The sequence below is a fragment of the Mustela nivalis genome (assembly GCF_964662115.1).
Source record: "Mustela nivalis genome assembly, chromosome: 7".
Taxonomy (NCBI): domain Eukaryota; kingdom Metazoa; phylum Chordata; class Mammalia; order Carnivora; family Mustelidae; genus Mustela; species Mustela nivalis.
This window is the reverse complement of record NC_139026.1, coordinates 90586950-90604274: the sequence shown is the minus strand read 5'-3', so window position 1 is coordinate 90604274 and position 17325 is coordinate 90586950. Positions and strand designations below refer to the sequence as shown.

At 42.5% G+C, this 17325-nt stretch overlaps 1 protein-coding gene across 10 annotated transcripts in view; it reads left to right on the top strand.

The window, feature by feature from the left end:
- Positions 1-5752, top strand: part of CSAD (cysteine sulfinic acid decarboxylase) — a 28196-nt gene extending 22444 nt beyond the window's left edge. For 6 of the 10 annotated variants that reach the window (XM_082741445.1, XM_082741447.1, XM_082741452.1 and 3 more), the window contains 7 exons: positions 2426-2542; positions 2620-2684; positions 2958-3039; positions 3466-3665; positions 3859-3910; positions 4082-4171; positions 5059-5752. In XM_082741445.1, coding sequence (XP_082597571.1) covers positions 2426-2542; positions 2620-2684; positions 2958-3039; positions 3466-3665; positions 3859-3910; positions 4082-4171; positions 5059-5232 — 780 coding nt within the window. In that variant the 3' untranslated portion in view covers positions 5233-5752. The remainder of the gene's footprint in view (positions 1-2425; positions 2543-2619; positions 2685-2957; positions 3040-3465; positions 3666-3858; positions 3911-4081; positions 4172-5058) is intronic. The other 4 variants (XM_082741449.1, XM_082741448.1, XM_082741451.1 and 1 more) reach the window with 2 other exon arrangements.
- Positions 5753-17325: the final 11573 nt, after the last annotated feature.

Here is a 17325-nt window from a genome sequence, read left to right as displayed (position 1 = left end):
TTCTATCTTTATGGTACTTGGAGAAGGTACTAAGTGTAGTCACCTTCTGTCACCATGCATTACCATAGTATTAATGACTAGACTCCCTATGCTGTGCTTTTCTTTTTTTAAAAATTTTTAAGGTTTTTTTATAAACATATAATGTACTTTTATCCCCAGGGGTACAGGTCTGTGAATCACCAGGTTTACACACTTCACACTGTGCTTTTTTTTTTTTTTTTAAGATTTTATTTATTTATTTGACAGAGAGAGAACACAAGTAGGCAGAGCGTAGGAGAGGGGGTAGGAGTATGAGAGGAAGGAGTAGGAGTAGGAGAGGGAGAGGCAGGCTCCCTGCTGAGCCTGGAGCCTGTCCTGGGGCTTGATCCCAGGACCCTGTCACCACCCGAGCCAAATGCAGCCGCTTAACCACCCAGGTACCCCTATGCTGTGCTGTCATCTCCATGACTTATTTATTTTATAACTGGAAGTTTGTTCCTAATCCACTCTATTTCACCCATACTCCCCCAGCCTCCCCTCTGGGAACCACCAGTTTGTTTTCTGTATTTGAGTCTGCTTCTTTCTTTGTTTCTCTCTTCATTTGCTTTGTTTTTTTCAGTTCCACATACAAGTGAAATGATATGGAATTTGTCTTTCTCTGTCTGATTTATTTCATTTAGCATTTTATTCTCTGGGTCCATCCTTGTTGAAAATGGCAAGGTCTCATTCTCTTTTATGGCTGAGTAATACTCATGCACACACACGCACACACACGTATACTACAGCTTCTTTATTCATTTATTGATGGACACTTGGGTTGCTTTCCTATTAGCTATTGGAAATAATGCGGCAGTAAACATAGAGGTGCATCTATCTTTTCAAATTAGTGTTTTCATTTTCTTTGGGTAAATACTCTGTAGTGGAATTATGGATCAAATGGTAATTCTGTTTTTAAGTTTTTGAGGAACAGTGTCTGTATCAATTTACATTGATACAGTGCACAGGGGCTCCCTTTCCTCCACATTGTCGCCAACACTTGTTTCTTGTTTTTTTGATTCTAGATGTTCTGACAGGTGTGAGGTCATACCTCACTGTGGTTTTGATTTGCACATCCCTGAGGATGAGTCATGTTGAACACCTTTTCATGTGTCAGCCATCTACATTCAGGTCCTCTGCCTTTGTTTGTTTGTTTGGTTATGATTTTTAAGTAATCTCTACACCCAGTGTGGGGCTTCTGCTGCTTTCCTCTCCAATTGGATGCCTCTTTTTTTTCCCCCCTTACCTAATTGCCCTGCTAGAACTTCAGTATAATGTTGAATGGACAGGGGGAGAGTGGGCATCCTTGTCATGTTCCTGATCTTAGGCAGAAGGCTTTCAGTCTTTCAGCATTGAGTACGATGTTAGCTGTGGGTTTTTTGTAGTTGCCTTTTATGAGTTTGAGAACGTTCCCTTCAACTCTTAGCTTGTTGAGTATTTTTATCAAACAGGATTGTTGAATTATGTCAAATTTTTTCTGTGTCTCTTGCTATGTGTTTTTCCTCTCTTTATTCTGTTGATAAGAATGTATTACATTAATTGATTTTTGGAAGCTAAATGGAGCTTTTGCTCCTGGGACAAATCGTTTTGTCTTAACGTGTAATTTTTTTATATGTTGCTGGCTTTGGGCAGCTAGTGTTCTGTAGATTTTTATATCTATATTCACAGAGATATTGTCTGAGGTATTCTTGTGATGTTTCATCTGGCTTTGCCTCATAGGATCAATTCAACAGCGTTCCTCTTCTGTATTTTAGAATTTTTGTGAAGAAGTGGTATCTGTTCTTTCCTAAATGTATTGTAGAATTCATCAGTGAAGCCATATGGGCCTGGGCTTTTCCTTGTGGTCATTTTTTAAAATAAAAATTCAAGGGGCGCCTGGGTGGCTCAGTGGGTTAAAGCCTCTGCCTTCAGCTCAGGTCATGATCCCAGGGTTCTGGGATCGAGCCCCACATCTGGCTCTCTGCTCAGCAGGAAGCTTGCTTCCCTTTCTCTCTTTCTGCCTGCCTCTCTGCCTACTTGTGATCTCTGTCTGTCAAATAAATAAATAAAATCTTAATAAAATAAAATAAAAATTCTAGTTCTTCATGAGCTTTTGTACTATTAGACTTTTTAAAATAACATTTTGATCTTCAAGACATTAAAAGTGTTTGAAAGTGTGTGAGCTTTGAAATAGACCTGCAGCCAGACCTAGGATTGAATTCGATCTCTGAAGCTTCAGCTTGGGGGTCAATTTCTTATTACCGCCGAACCTTAGTGTCCTCACCTGCAAATTAAGGAAGCAACAGTGGCATGTTGTCAGGGTGAAAGGGCCGAGGTCAGGCATGCAGTAAGAGTTTAGAGATGGCTCAGTGCTGGGCTCTGGGTAGCTTTTTAGATCCCTTCACAGCTTCTCTCTGCATTTTTGCCGCAGGGCATTGTCCCGTTCCTGGTTAGTGCCACCTCTGGAACTACTGTGCTGGGGGCCTTTGACCCCCTGGAGGCAATTGCTGATGTGTGCCAGCGTCACGGGCTATGGCTCCATGTGGATGTAAGTGAGCCTTGGGCCTGAGTGGGGGAGTGGGCTGAGTTAAGGCCAAGACCCACATTATTTCTTTTGCTCCACAGGCCGCCTGGGGTGGGAGCGTCCTGTTGTCACAGACACATAGACATCTCCTGGATGGGATCCAGAGGTACATACCTGAATCCCACCCTTCCAATCCTTGACTCAGAGAATAGTCCTGGACTAGGGAGCTTCCAATGGGAGGGAGGGAAGGAGGTTGGTGGGAGGGGCGCTGGAGAGATGGTGGACTGGGGCCCATCAGACACTGGAATTCTTCCTGACTGCTGGGCAGTCTCAAGCCCCTTTACTGAAGCTGTGGTAAAGGTGGGGGGGGGGGCCTCTGGCTGAGGACCAGCGAGCTGATGCCGTGATGCTCTGCACACAACCCCCCCAAAACACACAGGGCTGACTCTGTGGCCTGGAATCCTCACAAGCTTCTCACAGCCGGCCTGCAGTGCTCAGCTCTTCTTCTCCGGGATACCTCGGTGGGTTGGCCCTGCTGCTCTCCTCACTCCGCCTCTCACCTTGGACCTCCATCTTTTTCTCTCTACCCCCCATCCTTTGCAAGGGTCCTGACCTTATTCTGTTCTCCTCATCTGAAGCTGAGTTTCTGTGACCACCCTCATCCCCTGGGGTGCCCCCTCCCCCACTGTGGCCTGTCTTCAAGGCAAAGGGAAAAGTTTCTAGCTGGCAGTTGTAATTGAAGAGATCCTATGCCAAATCTGGGGAGAACTCTTGGCATTGGGAGAAAAACCTGCAGAAAGGGGCCTGATGGCAGGAAAAGAATGGGTGGGCTGAGCTAAGAACCGCCCCCCCCACTTCACTATGCAGCTCTGGAGGCAGCCTTGGTGGTGAGGATGGGGTCTGACAGTCTCCCCCTCTTTGCTCCCTGCACCCCCGCAAACCAACAGAACCTGCTTAGGCGCTGCCATGGGTCCCAGGCCAGCTACCTCTTCCAGCAGGACAAGTTCTATGACGTGGCTCTGGACACCGGAGACAAGGTGGTGCAGTGTGGCCGCCGCGTGGACTGTCTGAAGCTGTGGCTCATGTGGAAGGCACAGGGCGGGCAAGGGCTGGAGCGGCGTGTTGACCAGGCCTTTGCCCTCGCCTGGTAGGAGTGGGGGCGGTCCCAGTTCCTCTGCCCTGGGGTTCTGTCCTGGTCCGTCCTGCCCCCACCCACTGCCCTGCTCTTCCCATTTTCCTTGTTCTCAGGGTCTCTGGGCTCATTCTGCAGGACTCTTCTGTTTCTGTAGCTCTGCTTTCCCTCCATTTGTGATTTTTTCCCCCTCTCTCTGTGTTCGCAGGTACCTGGTGGAGGAATTGAAGAAGAGAGAAGGATTTGAGTTGATCATGGAGGTATGCTTCCCCACCCCTCCCCGCCCCCCTGCATCCCAGTCTATCCTACACAGCAAAGCCCTGGCAGCAGGTGGGGAGGCAGGGGGGCGGGGAGGGGGGAAGAGGGGAAGTGAGGGGGGAACATCCCCCCCCTTCCACAGCTCACCTCTTCTCCTCCCTCATTCCTCTCAGCCAGAATTTGTCAATGTGTGTTTCTGGTTCGTGCCCCCCAGCCTGCGGGGGAAGCAGGAAAGCCCGGATTACAGTGAAAGGCTGGCTAAGGTAGGCTCTGTCTTCTGGGCTCTGGTCAGGCCAGTTTAGGGAACTGCCATGCTTCTGGTGTGTTTCTGCCCCCTGCTGGCCATGCATGGCATGGCAGGTCCCTCTGCTAGTCTTCCTCCCGAGGGTGGGGGGGTGTGAAAAGGAAGACAACCTCAGCTTGTCCTCATTTCTGTGGGGATGGGGATAGGAAATAAGGTATGTTTCTGGAAAATGAAAAGAGGACAGAGAGGGATGTCATGGGAGAAATCACCAGTGCATGTATGTAATCCATGGGAGTTCTGCTGGGAGCTCCAGCCCAGGACAGCCATGTGAGGCCTTATTCCCTGGTGCTGGGGGCAGAATAACTCTGTAAGGCTGGTCCAGACCTGTCTCCTACAGGAAAGGAGATATGTCATATCCCTAAGGATAGATTGGTGCTAAGTGCTGCCGATGATCTGAAAGGACAAGAATGTTCTTGCCCTTAAGGAGTTATTTAGAAAAACGAGAGTTACCTATCTGAAACCAGTATGTTCGAGGCAGTCTTGTAAATTACGTGTTAGATTACAGGGTGCAGATCACAGATATTCCAGGAATTCAGAGAGGGGAGAAGAAGGTGTTAAGGATGACAAAGGCTAGATGTTAGACTAAAGCAGTGTTGGGTGTCAGGGAACAGTCAGGATTTGGCAGAAAATGGTCCATGTGACAACCTAGAGATAGGTAAGATAGGAAATAATGCAGAAGCTAGAGAAGGCCAAGCAGGTGGGATGCAGCTGAAAAGGTGACCCAGGGCCACGGTCAGGAGCTGAGTGATGAGTGCTCCCTCCAAAAGGTAGCCGAGTGGGAGGGAGGTGCACCTAGGGGAGTAGGCATCAGGCTGCAGCTGGAAGTTCTCTCCACCCCTTCCACAGGTGGCCCCGGTGCTCAAGGAGCGCATGGTGAAAGAGGGCTCCATGATGATCGGCTACCAGCCCCATGGGACCCGAGGCAACTTTTTCCGCATGGTCGTGGCCAACCCTGCGCTGACCCGGGCTGATATGGACTTCCTTCTCAACGAGCTGGAAAGGCTAGGCCAGGACCTCTGAGCCTCCTCCTCGCTGCTGGCCCTGACACCCTACCTTGCCCTCACTGTCTCTGCATTCCCTTCCTGTGTTCTCAGTAACAGAGGGACCTTAACAACCTTGATATGCCTTGACCCACTAACTCTCTTACGAAATATTTGCTATTAGGAGAACATTTAAATAAATTATAGTATATCTAGATCATGGGATGGTTCTCTGCCATTAAAATTATGTTTATAAACAAGATTTTTACTGATAGGAGGAAAGATAATTTTAATATAATGTTATATTGAAAAAGCTGGATACGAGACTTTGTATATAGTAATATCTGAGTGGTGTTCAGACATACATAGGAGAAGATCGATAAAATGAAATATGCCAAATATTAATCATTTTCAAATAATAATAATAATAATAAACCTGGGATGGGATTATAGGCAATTTAAAATTAATTTTTATACCTTTTGTGCTCCTCCCTTTATTATATAATGAATATGTATTACTTTTATAATAGGGACATAATAAAGCAAAACCTTCAACTATATTATTTCGGAATGTTTTGAAGTTTGTTACCTTTCTACCAAATAATAGCGAATGAAATGTTTTTTTAAAGGGTGGTGTGAGAGAGGCTAAAGATAAGATTTTTTTTTTTTAGATTTTATTTATTTGTTTGACAGAGAGAGCACAAGCAGAGGGAGCAGTGGAGGGAGAGGGAGAAGCAGCCTCCCCACAGAACAGGGAGCCCAATGTGGGGCTTGATCCCAGGACCTTGAGATCAGGACCTGAGCTGAAGGCAGCCACTTAACTAACTGAGCCACCCAGGCACCCCTAGAAGTTTTGTTTTTTTTTTTTAAGAAATTTTTAGTAGGAAAGGAAAGACCAAAGTGGAGTAGATCTAAATTAACTGTACTTTAGTGACATTGAAAACAAAATGGGTATTGATTATATGTTGGGACCAGAGCCTGTCTGCTTATCACTCCTGAAAAATCCTCACACACAAAGCAAAGGAGGAATTTGCCTTCTGTAGGGGCGCCTGGCTGGCTCAGTTAGTAGAACAGATGACTCTTGATCTTAGGGCCATGAGTTTGAGTCCCATGTTGGGTGTAAAGTTACCTACTTACTTATATACATACATACATAAATTTAAAAATAAAACACAAAATTTCCTTCCATAATTTAAACAACAGAAACCAAGTTAAAAAAAAAAAAAAAGAAGAAAAAGAAGGGCACCTGGGTGGCTCAGTTGGTTAAGCGGCTACCTTCGGCTCAGGTCATGATCAGAGTCCTGGGATGGAGCTCAGTGGGGAGTCTGCTTCTCCCTCTGCCTCTCACCCTGTTCCTTCTCTCTCTCTCTCTTTCAAATCAATAAATAAAACCTTAAAAAAAAAAAGGCCCAGCAACCAAACATCCATTTTACACTTTAAATCCTGGGCTGGTGTTGCTTTTCAGTCATTTTTTGGGAAAGAGGCAATTAGCTACCCAAGTTATTTGCTTTTTTTGTTGTTGTCCAAGGGTAATTGAAGATATTACAGCAGAAAGATTCAAGTGGCTCTATGAGGTGTTTTGAAATTCATCCCAACTCTAGACAGAGTGACCTGCAGACTACAGACTGCCCAAGACCAAGACCGTCAACATTTCCTCAGTGTCAGGATCCACTGCCATGGTCTCCTGCCCCAGCACTGAGACCTCAGGAATGTAATTCTGTCTCCTTTCTCTCTCCTCCTCCTGCAGGGTGGTGGAAACCCCTCTCACTGGGCCTCTCCAAGTCTGCTCCTTCTGACATGTGACAGGCTGTTCTCTCTTGCAGAGCTTCTTGACGGGAATAATGGCATCTCCTCACACACGGGTTTGTTGGCATGGAAGAGGTTGCCCAGGCACGTGTAGTACTTCTTGATGATCACGCGGCCCATTCTTCATGGCTTTGGTGCCAACGCAGCACAGGTTGGTGGGTCTCGTAAAGGAGGAAACAGTACTATGCAAGTTATTAAGGACAAGTGGCAAGTCTGCCAGAACTTTCTGTTATTTCCAATTCCTAAAAATACCTTTTATGGAAACAATAATGTGGTCATGTAAAAATCATCCAAAGTTATTTGAAGAGGCAAATACAGACTGTACAAACCATAGCAAAGGAACATCCAAATCACAGACCCAATTCTCTTGACCATTTGGCGGGGGGGGGGGGTCTTTCTATTTATAAACTGCTAACAATTCCCCTATAAACTTATTATTCTGAAAATGGTATTTAACTTCTTCCAAGTAATAAAATTGTTTGAGAGTATTAGTAATTTGAACTCTAAGCCCTATTCTTGTTTTTTTTTTTTTTTTTTTTAAGATTTCATTTATTTATTTGACACAGAGAGAGAGAGCATAAGAAATGGAAGAGAGAGAAGCAGGCTTCCCGCTGAGCGGGGAGCCCAATGTGGGGCTTCATCCCAGGCCCCTGGGATCATGACCTCAGTCAAAGGCAGAAGCTCAACTGACTGAGCCACCGAGGCACCCCTCTAAGCCCTGTTCTTAAAGAGTTCTGTATATCTGCAAAATGCCTTAAACTTAGTGAAAAAGATAAATTTTAAAAATCCTCATTTTCAACCCAAAACAAAGCTAGAAAGCAAAACTAAAACCAAAATCTTCAGGACACCTGGGGGGCTCAGTTGGGTGAGCATCTGCCTTCGGCTCAGATCATGATCCCAAGGTCCTAGGGTCGGTCCTGCATCAGGCTCCCTATTCAGGGATCCTGCTTCTCCCTCTCCCTCTGCCTGCCGCTCCCCCTGCTTGTACACTCTCTCTGACAAATAAATAAATAAAATCTTTTTTTTAATTAAAGATTTTATTTAATTATTTGACAGAGAGAGATCACAAGTAGGCAGAGAGGCAGGCAGAGAGAGAGGAGGAAGCAGGCTCCCTGCTGAGCAGAGAGCCTGATGCGGGACTCCATCCCAGGACCTTGAGATCATGACCTGAGCCAAAGGCAGCAGCTTAACCCACTGAGCCACCCAGGTGCCCATAAATAAAATCTTTTTAAAAAATCTTCAAAATCCTTAAATCATCTCCATTTGAGAAATATTTTTAAGAGGTCAGAAAGACAAGACCTAGAATCAGTTAATCACCAGATCTTCTCCAGCTTTATGAGCTAAAGCTTCTACTCTTCCATTTTTTTAATTTTTATTTTTTTTAAAGTATGCTCTACACCTAGTGTGGGGCTTGAAATCACAACCCTGAGATCAGGAGTCACATGCTCTATTGACTAAGCCAGCCAGGTACTTCTACTCTTCTGTTCTCAAAATTCAACCTTTAAATCTCTGGATATAATACGGCAGTCTCCTCCTGCTTACTCTCTTCCATCAGCATTTACAGAGCTCCTGTTATGTGGAATTCCTTTCCCTGCCTTCAAAGAGTTAAAGATTTAAGCAGTCATCTCTCATCCAAGGCATGTCCTTATTCAAAGCCTTGGCACCTACTGTTCCCTTTTGCCTCAAAATTCATCTATCTACATGGTTTGTTCCTTTATAGATTTTAGATTTCTGTACAGATGTCACCTCCTTAGTGAAACTTCAATTGAATATTCTACTTAAAATTACATTTTCACCTTTGGTTCTTGCACTTGCTTTTTTATTGTCTGCCCTGTTTTTCTCCATGGCACGTGTATCTGGCGTCGTCTATATTTCAGTCTCTATTTGTCTATCTATCAGTCAGTATATTTATTTAAATTATTTTCTGTCTCACCCAACTAGAATGTAATTTCTGGGAGCAGAGATTTTGTATCACTGCTTCCTAAAATGCAGTCTGGTACTTGCTGGATGGATAATGTTGAGTGAATGGTTAATGAGCTCCAGGTACTAGCTGACTTGCTGTCAGTCACGTAACTGAATGGTGGAGTCAAAGCCAAATTCAGGCCATCTTCCTCTAGCTCTTAACCACAGATGCAGCCTGCTTCTAATGTCATATGTACATAATTCATAGGTAGGTGGGTGTTAGGCCCGTTGTATTATCTATATGCTGTGGATCTGCTGCTTGCAGGAAGGATGAAGCCGTGCATAGGTTCGGATCCACATCTTGCCCTTGACCTGGGGAAATCATGTTTTCACCGAACAGGAAACAAAGCTGTTGGGAGTACCTACCTGGGTGGGTTGCAGTGTTAGAATAGGTTTTGTTTTGGTTTGGGTTTGGGTTTTGGTTTAGAGAGGTTGATGTATTCAAGTGGCTAGATTGCACAGGACTGGAGAAGGAAAGTGGCACCCTCACAGGTAAGCCATGGGCTGAGGTGCTAAGAGCTAGGTGGGCACCTGTGATATGGCCGGTCTTGAGGTTGATGGTTAAGAGCCTTTTTAGGAAAGTAGATGAAAGGGACCAAGCTACAGGAAGGTCAGAATTTGACTAAACACTTGGAACTTTTCTTTCTTTCTTTCTTTCTTTTTTTTTTTTTAATATTTTATTTATTTATTTAGCAGACAGAGATCACAAGTAGGTAGAGAGAGAGAGAGAAGAGGAGGCAGGCTTCCCTCTGAGCAGAGAGCCCAATGCAAGGCTTGATCCCCGGACCCTGGGATCATGACCTGAGCCGAAGGCAGAGGCTTTAACCCAGTGAGCCACCCAGGAGCCCTCTTTTTTTTTTTTTTAAAGATTTCATTTATTTATTTGACAGAGATCACAAGTAGACAGAGAGGCAGGCAGAGAGAGAGGAGGAAGAAGGCTCCCCACTGAGCAGAGAGCCTGATGCAGGGCTCGATCCCAGGACCCTGAAATCATGACCTGAGCCAAAGGCAGAGGCTTTAATCCACTGAGCCACCCAGGTGCCCCCAAAATATTTTCCTTTTGAAATAATTTAAAACTTAGAGAAAAATTTCATATAATAGTGACAGAGAACTTCCATATACTCTTTACCTAAATTTGTTGATTGTTCCCATTTTGATACATTTTCTTTATCATTCTTTTGTATATGTACTATAACATGTTTTTTCTGAACCATTTAAGAGTTGGTTTCATGCAGTATGCCCCTTTATCTTTCATACTCTGGTGCATATTTCTTAAGAAGACTATTCTTAAATTTAAATTTAATTAGCCGACATGAGAAGAATGTTATCTTAAATAACCATGGTACAGTTATCAAATTCAAGAAGTTTAACATTGGCACTATACTTTAAAGTCCGTATTCCAAAATTGTCTGTTGTCCCAGTAATGCCCATTATGGCATTTCCCCTCTCATACGAGATCCCAGGCCAGGATCATGTATCACATTTTGTTGTCATGTTCTATTTCCTTAAACTCAAGTAAACAAAATTAAACTGAAATAGTTCCTCAGTGTTCTTTGTCATTAGTGACATAGACATTTTTAAAGAATATGAGACAGTAATTCTATAAAGAATATGAGACAGTCATTCTATAGAATGTTCATCTATTTGCTTTTCCTGATGTTTCCTCTTGACCAGATTCAAGTTCTACATTCTGAGCTGGAATATGATATAAATCACAGGTGTTCTTTTCAGGGAAGTTAACCCCAAGGTCCGCAATGTCCATCTGCTTCTTATTGATGATGTAATTTGATCAAGGTCAAAATGGATCAAGGGGTTGTCTAGTTTCATTATAGTATATTTATTGTTTTCCCCTTTACAACTAATACACAATCTATGAGGAGACATTCTGAGAACATGCAAATATCCTGCTGTGCTTGTTGTACTCCCTGCTGAGACTTAGGATTCACTCATTATCCTTGCCCAAGCCAACTTTCATCATAATGGTTGCAAAATGATTTTCTAACTCTAGCAAGCCCTCTACTTTTATCATCTGGCATTCAGCTACAAAGAAGAACCCTCCTTTCTTCTCATTCATTCACTCATTTATTCATTCATCTATTTACTATCAATACAGGGATTTGTTTTATCCAGTAAGTTATAATCCATTTCTTTTTTTTCTTTTTAAAAAATATTTTATTTATTTATTGGACACAGAGAGGGAGATCACAAGTAGGCAGAGAGGCAGACAGAGAGAGAGGGGGAAGCAGGCTCCCTGCTGAGCAGAGAGCCGATGTGGGGTTTGACCCCAGGATTGAGATCATGACCTGAACTGAAGGCAGAGGCTTAACCCACTGAGGCATCCAGGTGCCCCTATAATCCATTTCTATCCTTACTTATTTTAATGCTCAAATTGTACCATTTTTGACCATAAGAAGCCCCTTTAATCTGGCACCCGGGTCCTTTCACCATGACACTTTTTTTTCTTTTAGCACTGCCTCTGCTCCTGGCACGACAAAAATGTTCCAGGATTTCTTGTGCTTTCTCTGCTCCACTTGGAATCACCATGTCTGCAAGGAACCCTGATTTCTTTTTGTGGAGAATGGTATTTGCAAACTACCATCTTGGTAGCTTCAGTTTGTGAAGCATCTGACTCTTGATTTTGGCTTAGGTCACAATCTCAGAGTCGTGGGATTGAGTGCTGTGTACTCAGTACAGAGTCTGCTTATCCTTCTCCCTCTGCTCCTCCCCACCCCCATGCTCTCACTCATTCTCCTTCTGTCTCAAATAAATAAATAAATAAATAAATAATCTTAAAGAAACCATGATCTAGGCACCCTGTTCATAGCTAATGATAGATTGATGGACTTGTGAATTTTAAACTCACATCCTTTTGGATGTGAGTTTAAAATCCCATCTTAATTGTGCTAAGGGAAACAAAGGGCCAGAGCTTTAAAGGGAGGAAGTGATGTTCCACTGGGAGATATCACAGAGGAAGCAGAGAAAATGGATTGAAAAACCAGGATTATAGGTGGGGCATGAAGTGCAAATGAGGTGGGATGCTTGATTCTTCTCTCTCTCTTTTTAAAATTTTATTTTATTTTTTCAGTGTTCCAAGATTCATTGTTTTCTCTCTCTCTCTCTTTTAATTTTAATTTAATTTAATTTATTTATTTGACAGATCACAAGTAGGCAGAGAGAGAGAGAGAAGGAAGCAGCCTCCCCACTGAGCAGAGAGCTGCATGCGGGGCTAGATCACAGGACCATGGGATCATGACCTGAACGGAAGGCAGAGGCTTTAATCCACTGAGCCACCCAGGCACACACACACACTCTCTCTCTCTCTTTTTTAAAAGATTTTATTTATTTATTTGACAGAGATCACAAGTAGACAGAGAGGCAGGCAGAGAGAGAGAGAGAAGCAGAAACAGGCTCCCCACCAAGCACAGAGCCAGACTTGGGTCTCGATCCCAGGACCCTGAGATCATGACCCGAGCCGAAGGCAGAGGCTTAATGAGCCACCCAGGTGCCCCACTGTTTTCTCTTTTTTAAAGAGAAGTTTCTAAATGTTAAATGAAGTACCTTGAAGGTAAGACTTTGTATAAAGAAGGCAACATTAAAAATAATAATAAAAAATAGATTTTTTTAAAAAAGAAGGCAACATTCTCTCAACCCGTGGTTAGTGTTAGTATTATAAGTTTGCTAGAATAATAGGTCTTGGAGTTGAAAGGCCTGCACAAGTACTCACTTGATACAACCTTGGCCTTAGGCAGATTTTTTTAACCTGTATTTTACAAATAAGGCAGCTGAGTCTGGGTAAAGCTATGGTTCTTACAAAGTCACAAAAATATCTCTTAAGGAGAACATGTAGTTTATTCTAAAGAGGATTACCATTGGTTTGTACAAGCCACCATCTCTTTAATTTTATCCCCCCAAAAGCAACAATTCTGTGCTTTCTTTTCTAGACTGATATTTTGTCAGTTCTTGAGATCCAGTTTCCACATGTTAGAAGAATCCAGTAGTCTGATGACCTAGTTTTGAAAAATTCCTGAAGTTCATTTTTAGCAAATTCTCCGGTGCCAACATAATTAGCTTGCACATTTCCTTAGTTTGTAGCATGTTATTTTTAGCTTTTTTCCCCTTATAACCACATACATTTTAAAGTTGGATGAGAGGTTTAAGTGTTTTTAATGTCAGCTGGAGGTGTTTTGCTGCCCTTCTGCGAAGGAAGGTAGACTAGAGGGTTCTAAATACCAGGTATAGACACTGGGATTTCTTTGGGGGAAAATTCTAAACCACACATTCAATTTCTTTAACAGATCAGGCTGTTGAGGGCTGTTTCTTCTTGAGTGAGCTTTGGTAATTTTTTTCTTTCAGAAAATGGTGTATTTTCATCTAAGTTGCAGGATTTACTGATCTAAACATGTTTCCTTACTATCCTTTAAAATCTGTAGAATCCGTAGTATTGTTACCTGCCTCTCCTTCCTTATTCTGGTAACTTGTGGCCTCTCTCTTTTTTTTTTCCTGTTCAGTTTATTATTATTATTTTTTAAAAGATTTTATTTATTTATTTGACAGACAGGGACCACCAAGTTGGAAGAGAGGGAGGCAGAGAGAGAGTAAGGGAAGCAGTCTCCCTGAGCAGAGAGCCCAATGTGGGGCTCGATCCCAGGACCCTGAGATCATGACCTGAGCTGAAGGCAGAGGCTTAACCAATGAGCCACCCAGGCACCCCTCCTGTTCAGCTTAGTTAGAGGTTTCTTGCTATTGATCTTCTCAAAGAATCAGCTTTGGGATTACTGAGGTTCTTAATTGTTCTTCTTACTTGATTTCTGCTCTAATCTTTATCCAAGTGAGTTTTCCAGATTGGCAATATTCAGTGCATACGGTCACACCCTGATGCTGAAAGAGTAACACATTCTGAGGGAAATGGAAGCTTTGGTTACTACAAAACTGTGGTATTCAGCACAGTGTAGGCTACAGTACAGACCTACAGACCAAAGTAAGAGACTGAGAATCCAGAAATAAGCCCTCATACTTATAGTCAGTTGATTTCAACAGGGATGTCAAGACAGCTCATTGGGGGAAAGAATAGTCTTTTCAACAAATGGTGCAAGGACAACTGGGTACCATATGCAAAGGAATGAAGTTGAACCCCTTTTCACATGATGCACAACAATTATCTCATAATGAATTCTAGAACTAGGGGCTCCTGGGTGGCTCAGTCGTTGAGCGTCTGCCTTTGGCTCAGGTCATGATCCCAGGGTCCTGGGATCGAGCCCCGCATTGGGCTCTCTGCTCTGTGGAGAGCCTGCTTCTCTCTCTTCCACTCCCCCACCTTGTGTTCCCTCTCTCGCTGTCTCTCTCTCTCTGTCAAATAAATAAAATAAAAATCTAAAAAAAATTGTTTGAATTCTAGAACTAAATATAAGAGCTAAGACCATAAAGCTTTGGGAAGAAAATAGAGAAGTAAATCTTAGTGAGCTTGGGTTAGGCAAAATCTTACATATGACACCAAAAACACAAGCCACCAAAGAAATGGATAAATTGGACCTCATCAAAATTTAAAACTTGTGCTTCAAAGGACACCATCAAGAATGTGAAAAGACAATGTGGAGAATGGAAGAAGATATTTGCAAATTACATATCTGATAAGGGACTTATATCTGGAATGGTTGAAGCCTTCTTACAACTCAACAATAAAAGACAAATTACCCAATTAAAAAATGGACAAAGGGGATGTCTGGGTGGCTCAGTGGGTTAAAGCCTCTGCCTTCAGCTCAGGTCATGATTCCAGGGTGCTGGAATCAAGCCCGGCTTCGGGCTCTCTGTCCAGCAGGGAGCCTGCTTCCTCTTCTCTCTGACTGTCTCTCTGCCTACTTGTAATCTCTGCCTCAAATAAATAAATAAAATCTTGAAAAAAAAAATGGACAAAGGGTCTGATTAGACGTTTCCCCAGAGAAGATATACATGAGGCCAACAAGCACGTGACAAGATACCCAACATCATTAGTCATCAGGGAAATGCAAATCAAAACCACAATGAGATACCACTTCATACCCAGTAAGATATTATAACAAAAAAAGAGAAATAGCACATGTTGGTGGGGATGTAAAGAAATTGGAACCTTCCTCAATTGGAAAGAAATTCTCCTGAGAGAATTTCTCAATTTCTCCTGAGTTCCAAAGAAATTGGAACCCTCTCCTGAGCCACTAGGTGGCCAGTGGGTTAAAGCCTCTGCCTTCGGCTCAGGTCATGATTCCGGGGTCCTGGGATCCAGCCCCGAGTTGGGCTCTCTGCTCAGCAGGGAGCCTGCTTTCCCCTCTCTCTCTGCCTGCCTCTCTGCCTACTTGTGATTTCTGTCTGTCAAATAAATAAATAAAATCTTAAAAAAAAAATAAAAAGAAATTGGAACCCTCATATACTGCTGGTGGAATTGTAAACTCGTGTAGCCACTGTGGAAAACAGTCTGGCCATTCCTCAAAGGTTAAATATAGAGTCATCATATGACCCAGGGATTCCACTCCCCGATATATATCTAAGAGAAATGAAAACAGGCATCCACACAAAAACATGTATACAAATGTTCATGGCAGCATTATTCATAATAGTGCCAAAGCAGAAACGATCCAAATGTTCATTGTATTGGTCAGGGTTCTCCAGAGAAACAGAAACAAGAGGATATATATGTAGATATAAGAGGCGATTTATTATACTAATTTGCTCACCTGGTTATGAAGGTTGAGAAGTTCTACAGTGTGCCATCTGTAAGCTGGGGTAGGGGTGGGGGCCAGGAAAGCCAATGGTGTAACTTGTTCTGAGTCCAAATGCCTGAGAACCAGGAAGCCACTCATATATCTCCCAGTAAGAGGCTGAAGGCCCAAGAACCAGGAGCTCTGATGTCTGAAGACAAGAAAAGATAGATATTCCAGCTGAAGAAGAGAATTTGCCCTTCCCTTGCCTTCTCATTCCATTTGGGCCATTAAAAGACTGAATGATGCCTGCCCACATTGGTGAGATGGGATCTCTCTGCTCAGCCTACCAAATCCAATGCTAATCTATTCTAGAACAATCTCACAGACATACCCAGAAATAATGTCTTACCAGCTATCAGGGCACCCCTTAGCCTAGTCAAGTTGGAACATAAAATTAACCATAATATTCATCAACCAATGAATGAGTAAATAAAATGTGGGATATCCATGAAATGGAATGTTACTTGACCACACAAAGGAATGATGTACTGGTATATAGTATAAAATGGGTTGACTTAGAAAACAGTGTGCTAAAAAAAAAAAAAAAAAAAAGCCAATCTCAGAAGACCATATTTGGTATGTTTCCATTTATTTGAAATCTCCATAAGAGAAAGTAGATTTGTGGCTGCCCAAAGCTGGAGGGCTAGAGGGGAATGGAAAGTGATTTCTAATGGGTACAAGATTCTGGGGGCAGTGATGAAAACGTACTAAAATTAACTGTAATGGTTACACAAATCTGTGAACATATTAAGACTATCAACTTGTACCCTTTAATAAAGTGGGTATATTAAATGGTATATGAATTATATTTAAATAATCCCAAAGTATATATATTTGAATAAAGCTAATATACTGTATATGTATACATCTTTCCTTCTAAGATCAGGAACAAGACAGAGAGGTCCACACTTACTCCTATTTAACACTGTACTTGAATTTCTAGCTAGGTAATAAGGCAAGGAAAAAAAAAGACATAAAAATTAGAAAGGAAGAAGTAAAATTGTTTTGATTTGCAGGTGACACGATAATCTATGTAGAAAGTTCTAATGAGCCTATAAAAATGCTACTGGAACTAGTTTAGCAAGGTTGCATGATACAAGACCAATAAACAAAAATTAATTGTATTTCTCTACACCAGCAACAAACTTTTGGAAGTGGGAGAGGCAATATCATTTACAATATCATCAAAAAAGAAGAGAGAAATATGTAAGGACAGTGTAAGGACAACTCTGATGAAAGATGTACAAATCCCATACACTGAAAACTAAAAAAACACTGGTAAGAGAAATTAAGTAAGTCTTAAATGGAGAGATATACAGTGTTTATTGCTGAAATGCCTTGTATTGCTGAGGTGTCAATTCTCCCCAAACTTATTTTTAGATTCAGTGTAATCTCAATAGAAACCTCAGCATGGTTTTTGTAGAAATTGACAGTTGATTCTAAAATTCATATGGAAATGCAAGTGATCTGGAATAGCTACAACAAAATTTGTTTTTTAAAAAAGACTTTATTTATCCACTTGAGAGAGAGTGCATGCGAGAGAGAGAGAGAGAGAGAGAGAGCGAGCGAGCGCAGGAGCGAGCTAGCACAAACTGGGGGAGGGGCAGAGGTACAGGGAGGAGGCTCCCTGCTGA